We start from the raw sequence: 13,111 nt of genomic DNA on the forward strand, positions 1-13,111 counted from the left end.
AAAGGCAAGAAAAGTTTTACCTTGCAAAGAAATTTTCTCTTAGCTTTGTGAATGTGGTAAAACTTCACTTTGCAAAGAATATCCAATCATGTGCAAGGAAATCTAAAAAAAAAATTTTTTGTTTGCAGATGACTGTATGATAGACGTCAGTCAGAGCCTTATCTCATTTACTAAGCTAAGGGAAATTTCCTTTGCAAAGTATGAATTTCCTTGCAAAGTGAACAGCCAGTTTTGCATAAGTCAGCCCCAGTATGTACATCAATGCCTTTTTATCTATACAGGCCATCCCCGAGTTACGAACACACAAGTTATGAACGACTCCTACTTACGAACAGACCTACTTACGAACTTATGAACAGACCTCAATGCTGGCCGCTTGTGCTTCACGCTGGTCCTGGATACGTCCGAGCAGCTATCTTGCAGTGCTGGACACATCCCACACTGCAGTACTACATGTACTGCATGGCCAGAAGAGCCTCAGATAACATAACTGCATGCCCAGAAGCGCCCGGGAACATCCCTGCACAGGCTGAAGTTACACTTAAAAATGCACTGTTCTGACTTACACACAAAATACAACAGGAGAACAAACCTACAGTCCCTATTCTGTTGGTAACCCAGGGACTGCCTGTACTCAAGAAAAAGATATTACTTTGAAGTTATAAATGATTTGGACGCTGTCATCCAGTGATATTTCCAAACCTGATTATTCTTTCCCAGAGATGGGTAAGCTAAGGGGCACCTGCTATACTTTATCTAATAATTTGCCATACCAACTGAAGTTGAATATGCATAAGTGAGGGGATCATGCCATTTATTTTCAAAATGTTCTTCTTTTGCAAAGTAACCTTAAAAGTAAATGGAACTTTAAACGTGCACACCAGATAAATATAATGTAAAATCATTGATGATTTTTATTTACATTGAGCTAAAAGATGATCATTAAGTAGTTTGCAGAATGCACTGAGGAGTATGCTATTTGTCAGGAGTGTGAGGTATTTTCCACAGTTAGAATATTTTTAAAGTGCATGAGTCTATTTATAAATATTTTCACATAACATTCATTTAACTTTTACCCAAGATTCACATATTTTCTAATTAGATTAAATTGGCAAAATGTGTGATTCCTGGTTGAAATTTGTGTAAATCTTGTGTGGAAACTTTATAAACAGACCCCCAAGTATTATTAAGATAATGAGTTTTGCCACTTTGCCCTGATGCCGACACCTGCCCCCAGGGGGATAATACACACCTCTGACCATGCTGCATCCCCTCTTGTTCTTTGTTGGACCTTAATACCTTGCTTCCCTCTCTCCTGAAGAAGCAGGGTATTCCCAGGAAATGCGTTGAGATAGAGAAAGATTACCTACCCACAGAAGACACCTTATCTGTTATTCTATTTTCAACTTTTTGTTAATTTGATGTATTAGGTGCCTGTTACACTGTGGCAGGTATTTGAGGGAGGTCCATTATTATATTGGTTCTGTCTTTTATAAGAATGTTTTTATATATGTTGGAAAAATAAAATATATTCATATTATTTGAGTGTTCTTGCTGGCAACTTAAAAATCCATCTTGTTCTTCTTCTCTTTTTGATTGTAATATAGGATGTTGGTTGGTGCCTTTTGGCAATCCTTAAAGCGGTTGCCCAGTCTCCTGTGAAACAAAATGAAAAGTCAGCAGCTAAAAAAACGGTAGCTCCCAAGTTTAAAAAAACAGCCACTCACCTGTCCCACCATCCAGTGGTGTGCTCACCCCAACTGTTTTCATCTGCTGTATTTTTTCCTCAGTGCCGGCATCTTAACTGTGGGGAACTGGCTGTGACAGTTTGCGGCTTCATAGCCAGATACCCACTGAGCATTGTGAATGGTTCCCAAGTCTTCTGGGATCTGTCACGTGTCCCAGAAGACTGAGGGGGAGGGAAGAAGGAGAACCTCTGCTGGAGCTGGTACCTGTCAAAATCGAGTAGCCACTCCTCAAAAGGGCCAATTCTTCAAGAGGAGCAGGGGATGAGTCCTTAAAGCAGAACTTCCCCTTTTGCGTGGAACCTCACTTTAATATTTTCCTACAAGTGACTCCCAAGTGTTATCTTTTCAGTACTGCTGCTAACCAATTAAATATGTATGGAAAACAACAACTGATAAAAAAAAAAGACGTGAACTTCTTTTGTTTGTTTAAAAAACAACTTAGCAAAAAACAATGCTTATAATATGTCTTAAATGTAATGTGATTTGAATAAGGAACAATTCAGTTGCCATTACCTTGTTTTACCAAATGATGTATCTATTATTATGGTGTTCCAGCAGACATGCTTTATGAAAAGCACTCTAACCATATCAAAGCAGTTTTTTTTTTTTTGCACTGTATGAATGCAAAATTATCTTTAGACAGATTTGCTTATTGCAGATTAAAGCGGATCTTCGCTGCATCTGAGCACCAAACACCAAAAACACGATTTATTTCTATTTATTGTTTTTAATATTCAAAGCAAACTCCCCATCCACCCATGTCTCCATGCTTTATTTTGCTGAGAAATCGCTTTGAAAAACAACCCCCTAGCATTTCTGTTGCTGTGGCCATCTTGAATAAGGGCAAATGATTCATGTAGCATTTACTTCCTGGAACACATTGCCCTTAGCACAGGCATACATGCAGGAGAGTGTGCTTAGCTGAGAAAACCCCTCCTCTTCTCCTCCCCTCCTGAAGACTCCTGGGATGTATGACATAATTTGCCTAGGAAAGGAACCAGGAAGTAACTGAAGAAATGTAAACATTATATACTTTTCTACCTAGCTAGCAGCTTGAGGATTAAAAAAAATCAATGTTGGTTGGAAGAGTGAAATTCCACTTTAAATCGTTCCTTGTGCCAGATATATTTTCTTTATGCTAAATGTATGCCAAGTGATATGTAAAGGTACATTTTATAGGTATTTATTAACAGTAATTCTCCTGACAATACTGTTATCTTCCATTCTCCCCATAAAGTTGGTGCCATCTTTGTTCAGGAACCATACAGAATCATTACCTACTTCCTGGACTTGGATTCTGGCCCATGTGCTATGGTGCTTGAGGTCTGGTGTGTTCTGTGTACATATAGTTTCACACAGATCAGATCAGCTTGTGAGTTATTACAAAGTTACTATGTATATTCCGAAAAATTTCTTGGGGAGAGGTGAAGAAGTGTTTCCTCCAGACTGCAGCATACGGATGTCATTATCCTTCCGGAATATAGCCCTGAAGCAGACAATTAGAGTGGTACAGTCACTTGGATTGGAGATCAAGAACTTATACTGTTTGTTAATTAAACTGCTGCTGTATATTGAGACATGTCAAGAATGTATTTATATAGACCTGTACAGTTACTGGTGGCTCCACTATAAATACTTATAACTATCTGTTTATTTTCTAGCATACAACAGTGCTACCTTTCATATTAATTGAAATGAGAACAGCTCATCACCAGTATCCTAGCAGGAGTTGTGGCCTTGCAACAGTCAGCTGCTTCGCAATTTCTTATATTTTATGGTAAGAGTTACATTTAGAAAATGCATTATATTTTAACCAATTATATTACTTTTTCCAAATGCTACATTTAGTCCAATATCTGCATTTTGCAATTTTGGATGAGAATTGCCCCAACTAGCAGGGGTTGTTCATACTTTAAGTGTTCTTAAACATTTTTCCTACAAGAAAATATAATTATTTTTTATATCCTAATTATCATTGTTACAGAAGCTTTCCTGACACCAACATGGCAGCATACATATGATATAGCTTCACCCGAATATCCACCCCCTGTTAAAATCAATAAAAGTCTGACTGAGAGCAACCTCCCCCATTCTCCTTTTTGTTCTCAAGATCTAGACCCGCAAGAACGTGATGTTGCAATAAGTCCCTACCTTTCAACTGTGTGCATCTGGGTTCAGCCTTTCCCAGGTGCAGTGCCACATCTTAGGTTGATAAATGCACCAACAAGGTTGGTAGCCCCTTCTTTTGGGGGAGTTTTCTAACTAGAGACATCAGAATCTCATGTGGTGCACCTGAGTTGGTGTTTAGTTGCTTGAGTCCATGACGCATGTGTTTCTCTGAACATCTAAGGTGGTGTTTGGTTGCTGGAGTCCATGCTGCATGTATTTCTCTGCACACCTGAGCTAGTGTTTGGATGCTGAAGTCCATGATGCATGTGTTTTCTATAAAAGTATTCTTTCAAAAGCAGCCATTTTAAATATATTGGCATCGAGAGAGATAGAATAGGGCTCTGTTCAGTGCTATTAGACAGTTATGCCACGTACACACGATCGAAATTTTGACCAGCAAAAGACAGATGAGAACTTTTCATCTGAAAATGTGACCGTGTGTATGCTCCATCGGAATTTAGCTGGCCGAGTTCCCGCCAGCAAAAATTTGAGAGCATGTTCTCAATTTTCCCAACGGAAAAACTTTCTATCAGAAATTCCGATTTTGTGTATGCAATTCCGACACGTCAAAAATGATGCATGCTCAGAATCAAGTACAAGACATAACTGCTCATTCTGGTAAAACTAGCGTTCGTAATGGAGATAGCAGATTCTTCACGCTGCAAATGTTTAAATCTTTCAATGCCGTGTTTTCTCTTCTTTATAATGCTCGAAGAATTAAGTTGTTTTGCTGCTCATATTCACACAAACTTCTTTCTTTCTTATTTCTAGGGATCTCCTGAATAATCTTTATTTTAATTAAAGACAGATCTCCATAATAAAGTTTACCTTTTTTTTTTTTTTTATTTATGTCACATTTCCACATCACCATTATTATCTTGTATTTGTAAACCTCAAGGAGGTCGCTTTGTGTTGGTGTCCCTTGCAAATTTTGAAATTGTATTTATGAAATTATCCTGCCTACTTACCAACAAAATTTACTATTTGCTATTTGAAATAAAACACATAGGCAAGTATTTTCTGAAACAAAAATCACAATTTATTTTCCATCATAATAACAAAATAAAGAGGAAGGCAACGCTGGAGAAACTGCTTGAATTTGCAAAGCCTTTGGCCCCCAAGGTAGACATCAACTTTGTGGCTAAAAAACTTGGTAGCTTGAGAAGTCCATATAGAAGGGAGGTCAATCTGGTCCAGGACTCCCAGAGAACAAGAACAACAGCAGATGACATATCTGTCCCCAGGCCGGGGTACTAAAACAGGCTACATGTTCTGTCAGACCAGACTGAAGCCAGGCAATCACTTTTGACTCTTCCATGCAACCTTCTCTGCAGTCTTCCCTGCAGCCTTTCCTGGAGCCTGTGGCTCTGAAGGTTGACTTGGGGCAGGAGGAGGAGTAGGAGGAGGATGGGGGAGTGCACACAGGTGGACGTTATCCATCATTTGGCCCCTCAAGCCCCTGTGGATGGCCTCAAGAAAATATTTTTCCACAGTTGAGGCATTGGCCCTCCTCCATTTTTTGTAAATTAGAGGCTATGTAGATGCCATAAGGCCTCTACAGCATCGAGGGGGGATTTCAGGGCCGCATTAGCCTTCTTAATGAGGGCCAGTGCTGCCTACTCCATTTTACTCCCCTTCCTGGGCCTTTTGGGTGGAAGGTGGAGGGAAGGGACCTGGGATAGGGTGTGACTGGGCCCCGCCACCTCCTGGCTGACACTTACCTCCGCCTCATCCTGTGTGCCTCATTCCAGAGCCTCGTCCTGGCTGAGTTCTTCCTGTGTATGAAGAAGGGACATCGTTTTAGTTTTTGGTTCATCAATGACACACAATTTTCAGCTCATGACTGTTGCAAACTAAAGGTTAATAAATAGAAAATACTATCATTGTGAGCCCAGCCTTTTTCATTCTTGTCACAATATTTTTTGGTCCCTACTGTCTATTGATATGTCAAACACTTTTTGTTAAATCATTCATTTTTTATCAATACTAACATCTAGTTACCAACAATAATTTTCCCACAAAAGATATTATACCTTGCTCCATCTGGGCTCCCCAATTTCATCCTGGATGGAAGGCCCAGGTTGGTCCTCGGAAGCCTCAGCTGGGGTTGAGGGAAGGGCGGAGGGAAAATGGGTGGAAGGGGGGCCAGAATAGTCAAAAGCGATTCCCTTGCTTCCATATGGTCATCCAGAAAATGCATCCTGTTGTAGTACCACAGACTGGGTACATAGACATCATCTGCTGCTGCTCCTGACCTCAGGGACCTCTGGACCTTCTGATACTCCTTCTTATATGTGCTTCTCAAGCTACCAATTTTCGTTTCCAGAGCCCTCATGTCTGCATTGGGGGCTCGAGTCTTTACAAATTCAAGCAGTTTTTCCAGCGATGCCTTCCTAGCTGCTTTATTGTGATATAACGGGTTTTTCACCTCCCATAGATTTCTCATATCTTGATATTTATGAAGGAATTCGCCTAGGAATTCTTGATCTTTAAATGGATACATTTTCTCTGAAAGACCAAACAAAAAACAAAAACACTCATCTCAGGCTAATATTATCCCAATATAGTCCTCAATCTAGTTTCAGTATAGGCCGATACTGTCCCAAGTTAAAATCTTACCTTCATTATAACGTGTGTTGCTTCTGTTCCTCCTTCCTCCGTACACAGAACGTAGTGACGACACAAACGTGTTAGCTTTATATACACTGAGCAGGAGTGAAACTCCGCCCGCATCGCCCGCCCCTGACGTTATTTCTAGAATATTTCCCTCCCTGTCTTTTTCGTCGCAGTGGAAGAGGAACATGGCGGATACACAGCAGGTGCATAATAGCAGTAGCAAGGAGGAGTAAAGCCCAGAGCCAGAAACATCACGATCCAGGAGGAGATTTAAGGCCACAAATATGTCCTTTGTAGAGATGTTGGAGATGGTTGACATCTTGAGGAGGAACGACTATGACGGGAATTATGGTCCATACCCAAGCCCAAATCTGAAAAAAGCCAAGATCATGAATAAAGTTCTGAAGAGTCTGCACAGGAATTTTGGGGTACGACGATCCAAGGATCAATTGCAGAAATGCTGGTCGGACCTCAAATTAAGGGAGCAGTATCAATACAGAAGAATCAAGAAAGTTCTTCGAAAAAGTAAGTATTTGTTGTCGTGTGTTTCTATTATTATTTACTTGCATACTGCGCCATGTGCTTTTCTTTACTGTTGGACATTTTATAATGGCTACTTTCATGTTCATGGGCACAGTAATCAGTTGTAGTAAACATTGTTTGCCAAATAAATACAATGTTTTTCCCAGATATAGGATTAAATACATTTGGTAATGCTAATTTTTATTTTCAAAGAAGTTTAGGACATTTGTTGTCTAGATGTGATTGAACCTCAAAGGAATAGGTAACTCGATTCAGTGTAATGTAAGGAGAGGACACTTAGCAGCTGTTTACACATCTGGACTAGGTGCACTATTGTGGGACACAAGAACAAACTTTTTAGGGTGTCCCATACAGGTACTCCAGTGGATACTTGGGGTGTCTCCAGGTGTGAAACTTGTCCAAAAAAGGTAAGTATTCAGCTTAAGTAAGAGAATAAATAATGTCTTTAGCTCGGAACTCTGTCGAAACAATTGTACCCCACTTCCAAGCAATATTTCACATTCATATTTGTTGCCTCAAATATCTGTGTGCTAATTTACCTTGTGTTTCATTCTCATAGGGGAGCAAAGAATGGGGAAATTTGAGGTCTCCAGGGACACCCCCCCCTCCCACCTCCTGAAAAAGGGGAACGGAGGTCACCATAATCTCAGGATGTGGAGGAAGGAGAGGTGGTTGAGATTAACACCACAACAGGTGAGTGTCTGACACCACAGATTCAGGTAAAGAGATGTATGCCTGCATATTTATAATACATGGTGTGTATTTTTATTTTTAGGTGATGTACAGGTTGTGGAAGAACAATCTCTTCATTTCACCAGTGACAGTGCCTAAAGGCTAATCCAGGACATAATGTGGTGTAGTCTGGATTTAGACTTGATAAAACCAAAAATTCTGGAGATTGAACAAAAATGTAAGAACGTGATTGATGTCCTTGGAAGAATCTAATTTCACAAAAAACTGGCACAATTTTTTTGTACCTTTTTAAATTTTTGAAAAATGTTATAAAAGCCAGATTTTGAAGATGTCCACAGTGTGTCAACATGTGCTATCTGCCATCAGGGGATATCGATGTACGCGTTTTGTGGCTGCAACCCCTTCCTCGTAACTCAAGTAGGAGAGAGGAAGTGGTTGCACCCCCAAAACACATCCATTGATCCCCCATGATGGGAGATGGCACATGTTGACATTATGCGTGGGGGATTAGGATGCAAATCCCCAGTTTGACTCCCAATTTGTGTGCATCTTCAAAATTTGGCTTTTACAGGGGTGTTTTGAAACATGGCTGTTTATGTAAAAAAAAAAAAAATAATAATAATCTACTATTATGGCGGCTGTGGCTTATCTTCGCTCGGACATCCAGGCAGTGGCACACCGCTTTAGTAAGGTGAAGGAGACCTCAAAGTCCCATGCTGCGGCCATCCGTCAGGTTCAAGGGACATGCCCAGCTCACCCATCTCCTGGAGCTTCACAGGCAGGTCGAGGACCTGGACAACCACGGCCGCCGACATAACATCAGGGTTCGAGGCATGCCTGAACACATTGACCCAGGGCTTCTTCAGCAAACTGTGAATAACATTTTTAACTCTTCAATTGACTGCACTGCTGACTCCCCGATAGAAATGGAGAGGATACACCGGATGTTATGTCCCCAGCCCAGGGATAATGAACCGTCCAGGGATGTAGTATGCTGCATCGGAAATTTCCCCCTGAAAGAGGAAATACTCAAAAAAGCACAGGAGAAAGGCCGTATAATTCATGATGGAGCCGAAATTAAATTGTTTCAGGACTTATCACAGATAACCCTGCAAAACAGAAAAACTGTGCACCCCCTGCTGGAAGCTCTACGGGTGCGCAACATACAATATAGTTGGAGGTTCCCGCTCGGACTGTCGGGGTCCACGAGGGGGCGCATGGCCTTGCTCCGAACGCCGGAAGACCTACAAGCCTTTTGTGACCAACTCAACCTCCCCCGCGTTGAGCTTCCAGAATGGTACTCGTTCTTCTACCCGGCTGTACCCTGGTTGCCTGTGTCCGTTAACCTCTCGCCAAAGACTCAGCGACAGACATCCAGAAGACATCGGGACGGGCCACTATCCCCAGGTAACCGCTCATCACGCCGGGACCTTTACCAACAGAACCATGGCTCTCCATCATCACCGTTGGCCAGGAGGGATCACTTGGATGCCTGATGCCCTCGCTTCTTCTTTACTCCATGCTGCAATGCCCTCACCATCTGACACAAGAACCTTTACTCCTCCACCCTCACACGGCCCATTACCCACGATCTCTTTTTGCTGACTTCCTCTTTTCTCCCTCTCCCCCCTTCCCTTCCTTCCTCCATCCCCCTTCCCGCTTTCCCCATCCCCCCTTTTTATTTTTCTCTTTTTCTCCTGCCAGGAGGACCCGGGGGATGTATCTCCTGCATCAACAGCAGCTGATGACCTCTATCCGGACTTCTTCACATTTGTCGGTGCCGCAAACTCTCTATACCGCCTGGACATGTTCTTCTGCACTTGAGCGTTACCTCTGCTCCCCGGACACGGTTTATCACGGTTCCCTTCCACCCATTGAGTGGTGCCCACCCTGCCCTCCCTCTACGCATCAGCTACTCAGAAGGTGTCACTTTGCTGAGGGAGGAGACACCTCACCTTTAAATAGCCAATCTGGACTACCCTCATGCCCCACTGGAACTGGGGACGGATGCCTTCCGGACTGACGCAGAGGCCCGACCATAGGCTACTGTTGCCTCGACTATGCTCTGATCACCCCGGATGAGGTTTTACTGTATATTGACTGCTCTTTTGGGTCTATTTAGTTTGTGCACCTTAGGTCGAGTGTGCGCCTCTGACCCGCTTTTACTTTTGTTTTTGATTTAGATTTTTAGATTTTTTTGTTTGTGGTTGTGCCCTGGGGCTATGCACGCACCTTCCTTGGCAGAAGACCTGGCCTCTCAGTTGCTCATGCCTCCGGGGGATGCGTGTGGGGCACCTTCGCTCCAGATAATTCAAATTTTCTGCTGTGCGGGTCCCACTTGTCCGAGAGAGGGCGGTATGGAATGGGCGATGAATGGGTTAGGGTAGGCCTAGCTTAGTGCCTCCCGCTGAGACACCCAGGCAGGTTGAGGACATAGGACTTTGGGTTCTGGCCCTATTACTAGGACTCTCCCCTTCTACTCACTTTAGAGTGATTTCCCCCCTCCCCTCTCCCTCCTCCTCCCCCCCGCACCCTTCCTCCCCTCGCACCCTACCTCCCCCTTACCCTTCCTTCCCCCTTATCCTTCCCTCATCTACCCCCCCACCCTTATCCCCCCTGAAAAGGACATAGTGGGGGTGACACACCAACTCTTATCTCACCTAGACTGTTGTGAATGTATGACCAGTTAGATGATGCAGACATGGAGGTTTATGGCCTGTATAGAGTGGACAGGAGGGGACCCACAAGATAAAGGATGACCCTCCTTGCCTCTCTGAACGTTATATAAGTTAGCGTTTGTTGAATGTTACCACTCATGTTGCGGTTCGCTCTTTTGTTCTATTGTTGCATTAATTTTGTATATTGGCTCCCTAATGCTACACACACTCACCTTCAGCATGGTTTCACCCCTGCAGTCCCTGGGCCGCAGAACCACCTGTGGTCCTTCCGTCCTTTCTCTCGTTCCCACACAGCAGGCTCCCACTGGATCCCTGCTGACACTCCAGCCTATTCTTATGTAGGTGGTATAGTATCTCTATCTCCACCTCTGGTAAATTCCCCAGGTCCCGACTCCCCTGTCTCCTCCTGTCCCCCTATTTCCAACTGCTTATTCTTTTCCTCCTCCCCGGGGTTTGCCCTGCTCAGCCCCCCTCCCTTTGGTCGCTCAGGCGGGGCTCGCTCCCCCCCCCCCTGCTGGGCCCCCCTCCAGGCCCTTCAGACTCCTCACCAACTTTCCGCCGCCGGGTCCTCCTCAGCCCAGAGCTGTCATGCCACAAAAAGCTGACCTCATCTCACCTATTGAGCTGAAATGTGTCTCTTTGAATGTGAAGGGCCTTAACGTTCCGGAAAAGAGATCGCAAATCCTACAAATCCTAACCTCCCTAACCAAACATAAAGCACACTTCATTTTCCTCCAAGAAACACATTTTTGCACAGAGGCGGTGCCCAAACTTTCTAATCATATTTATCGCACGGCGGTCCACGCTACCAATCCAGAAGCGGAACTGAACAAACGAACTAGGTGCCGCTATGTATTGTGGCAAAGAGTTTTCTACGAGCATGGAAACAAGAGTGGCCGCCCCCTGGCCCATACGGTCCAAGCCTCTAAATCCTCGTCTACTATCCACCACTTGAGAAATGCTCGTGGATCACTCTTGAACAAGAACGAAGATATGGCTAAGGAATTTGAAGCTTTTTACTCCAACCTATATAATATATCTAGGAACCGTCCCGGACCACCCTCGTCAAACACTCAGCTAGAGCTCATCAGGCAATACCTCTCACGCAATTCTCTGATACCGATATCCCCCCAACAAGCCTGTCACGTACCTTCTAGTAGCGAGCCCGGATTGCGGAGAGAGGCCTCCCTTACGACTCCCACTACCGGTTTCCTGGCAATGTAACAGGGAACACAGGAGTAAGGAGGGGTACAGGTGCCTGGCAGGATCAACAGGTGGGTAGGATGGGTAGGCAAGGTTCAGTGGAGCAGGTAATCACAGTGAAGGGATCAGCAGGTAGTTTATAGCAGACACACAGTTCAAGGAGCAGGTAACTTGGCAATAAGCAGTGCAGGAAAGCAGGCCACTTGTAGCAGGTGAACAGTGTAATATACACAAGTGCTTGCAGCAGATAAACAGTCAATATAAGCAGGCACTAGGAGCAGATGGACAGTGCAATACTAGCAGGTTACTTATAGCAGATGACACGGTTCAGTATAAGCAGGTGACTTGCAGCAGATAGGCAGTTCTATATGAGCAGGCACTTATAGCAGATGAACAGTTCAATACTAACAGATCACTTGTAGCAGATGACACAGTTCAGTATAAGCAGGTGACTTGCAGCAGATAGGTAGTTCAATATGAACAGGCACTTATAGCAGATGAACAGTTCAATACTAACAGATCACTTGTAGCAGATGACACAGTTCAGTATAAGCAGGTGACTTGCAGCAGATAGGTAGTTCAATATGAACAAGCACTTATAGCAGATGAACAGTTCAATACTAACAGATCACTTGTAGCAGATGACACAGTTCAGTATAAGCAGGTTACCCTTTAGCAGACGGATGGTCAGAGCAAGCCGGATCGGATACCAGACAGGAACGAAGTACAAGGGAACAGGCAGGAGAATAGTCACAACAAGCCGAGGTCGGGTGCAGGCGGATAGCAGATAGGTCACAGGCAGGCCGGGTCAAACAGGAACAAACAATACGGATCAGGTCTCACAGATATAACGCTGTAGAGCAGACAGCAAAGACTGTTGGCAAGAAGCTGGTTTAAATAGGCCGTTTGGCGCCAATACGGACGCACGCACGCGACCGTGCGCGTGCCCGCGCACGCGCACCTGTGTACGAACGTAAGGGCGTTCGTACGATCGTGCGTACCCGCGACGATCGTACATCAGAAGACCTGGAGGACAATCTCTTCGTGAGATTTTCATGACAAAGCCCAAGCCATGGAAACTCTGCTCACCTTGGGTGAGTTGGAACTAGCCATTAAACAGATGAAATCCGGCAAGAGCCCAGGCCCAAACGGATTTACGCTCCAATATTATAAACTTTTCCTGGACTCGCTGGCCCCCAAATTACTTGCGACCCTGAATACCCTCTCAGATTCCCAGACGCTGCCACGGGGTATGCTCATGGCACATATTGCCGTTATCCTGAAAGATGGGAAAGACCCTTTTCAAGTCTCAAATTATCGGCCCATATCGCTCCTGAATGTAGACATCAAAATCTTTGCGAACATGCTGGCAAATAGATTGCTCCCTTTGATCCCTGACTTCATCTCCCCCGACCAGGTAGGATTTGTCCCGGGAAGGGAGGCGAGGGACAACACGATTCG

The 13,111-nt window shown here is 44.1% G+C and overlaps 1 protein-coding gene across 4 annotated transcripts in view; it reads left to right on the forward strand.

The window, feature by feature from the left end:
* Positions 1-13,111, forward strand: part of AIG1 (androgen induced 1) — a 469,777-nt gene that overhangs the window by 389,427 nt on the left and 67,239 nt on the right. For 3 of the 4 annotated variants that reach the window (XM_077486709.1, XM_077486707.1, XM_077486708.1), the window contains one exon: positions 3,410-3,525. In XM_077486709.1, coding sequence (XP_077342835.1) covers positions 3,410-3,525 — 116 coding nt within the window. Of the gene's footprint in view, positions 1-3,409; positions 3,526-13,111 lie in introns of those variants that run through there. The other variant, XR_013276693.1, reaches the window with a different exon arrangement.

This window comes from Lithobates pipiens, unplaced genomic scaffold (assembly GCF_037356315.1).
Source record: "Lithobates pipiens isolate NorthernLeopardFrog02 unplaced genomic scaffold, aLitPip1_a1.2 Scaffold_18, whole genome shotgun sequence".
Taxonomy (NCBI): domain Eukaryota; kingdom Metazoa; phylum Chordata; class Amphibia; order Anura; family Ranidae; genus Lithobates; species Lithobates pipiens.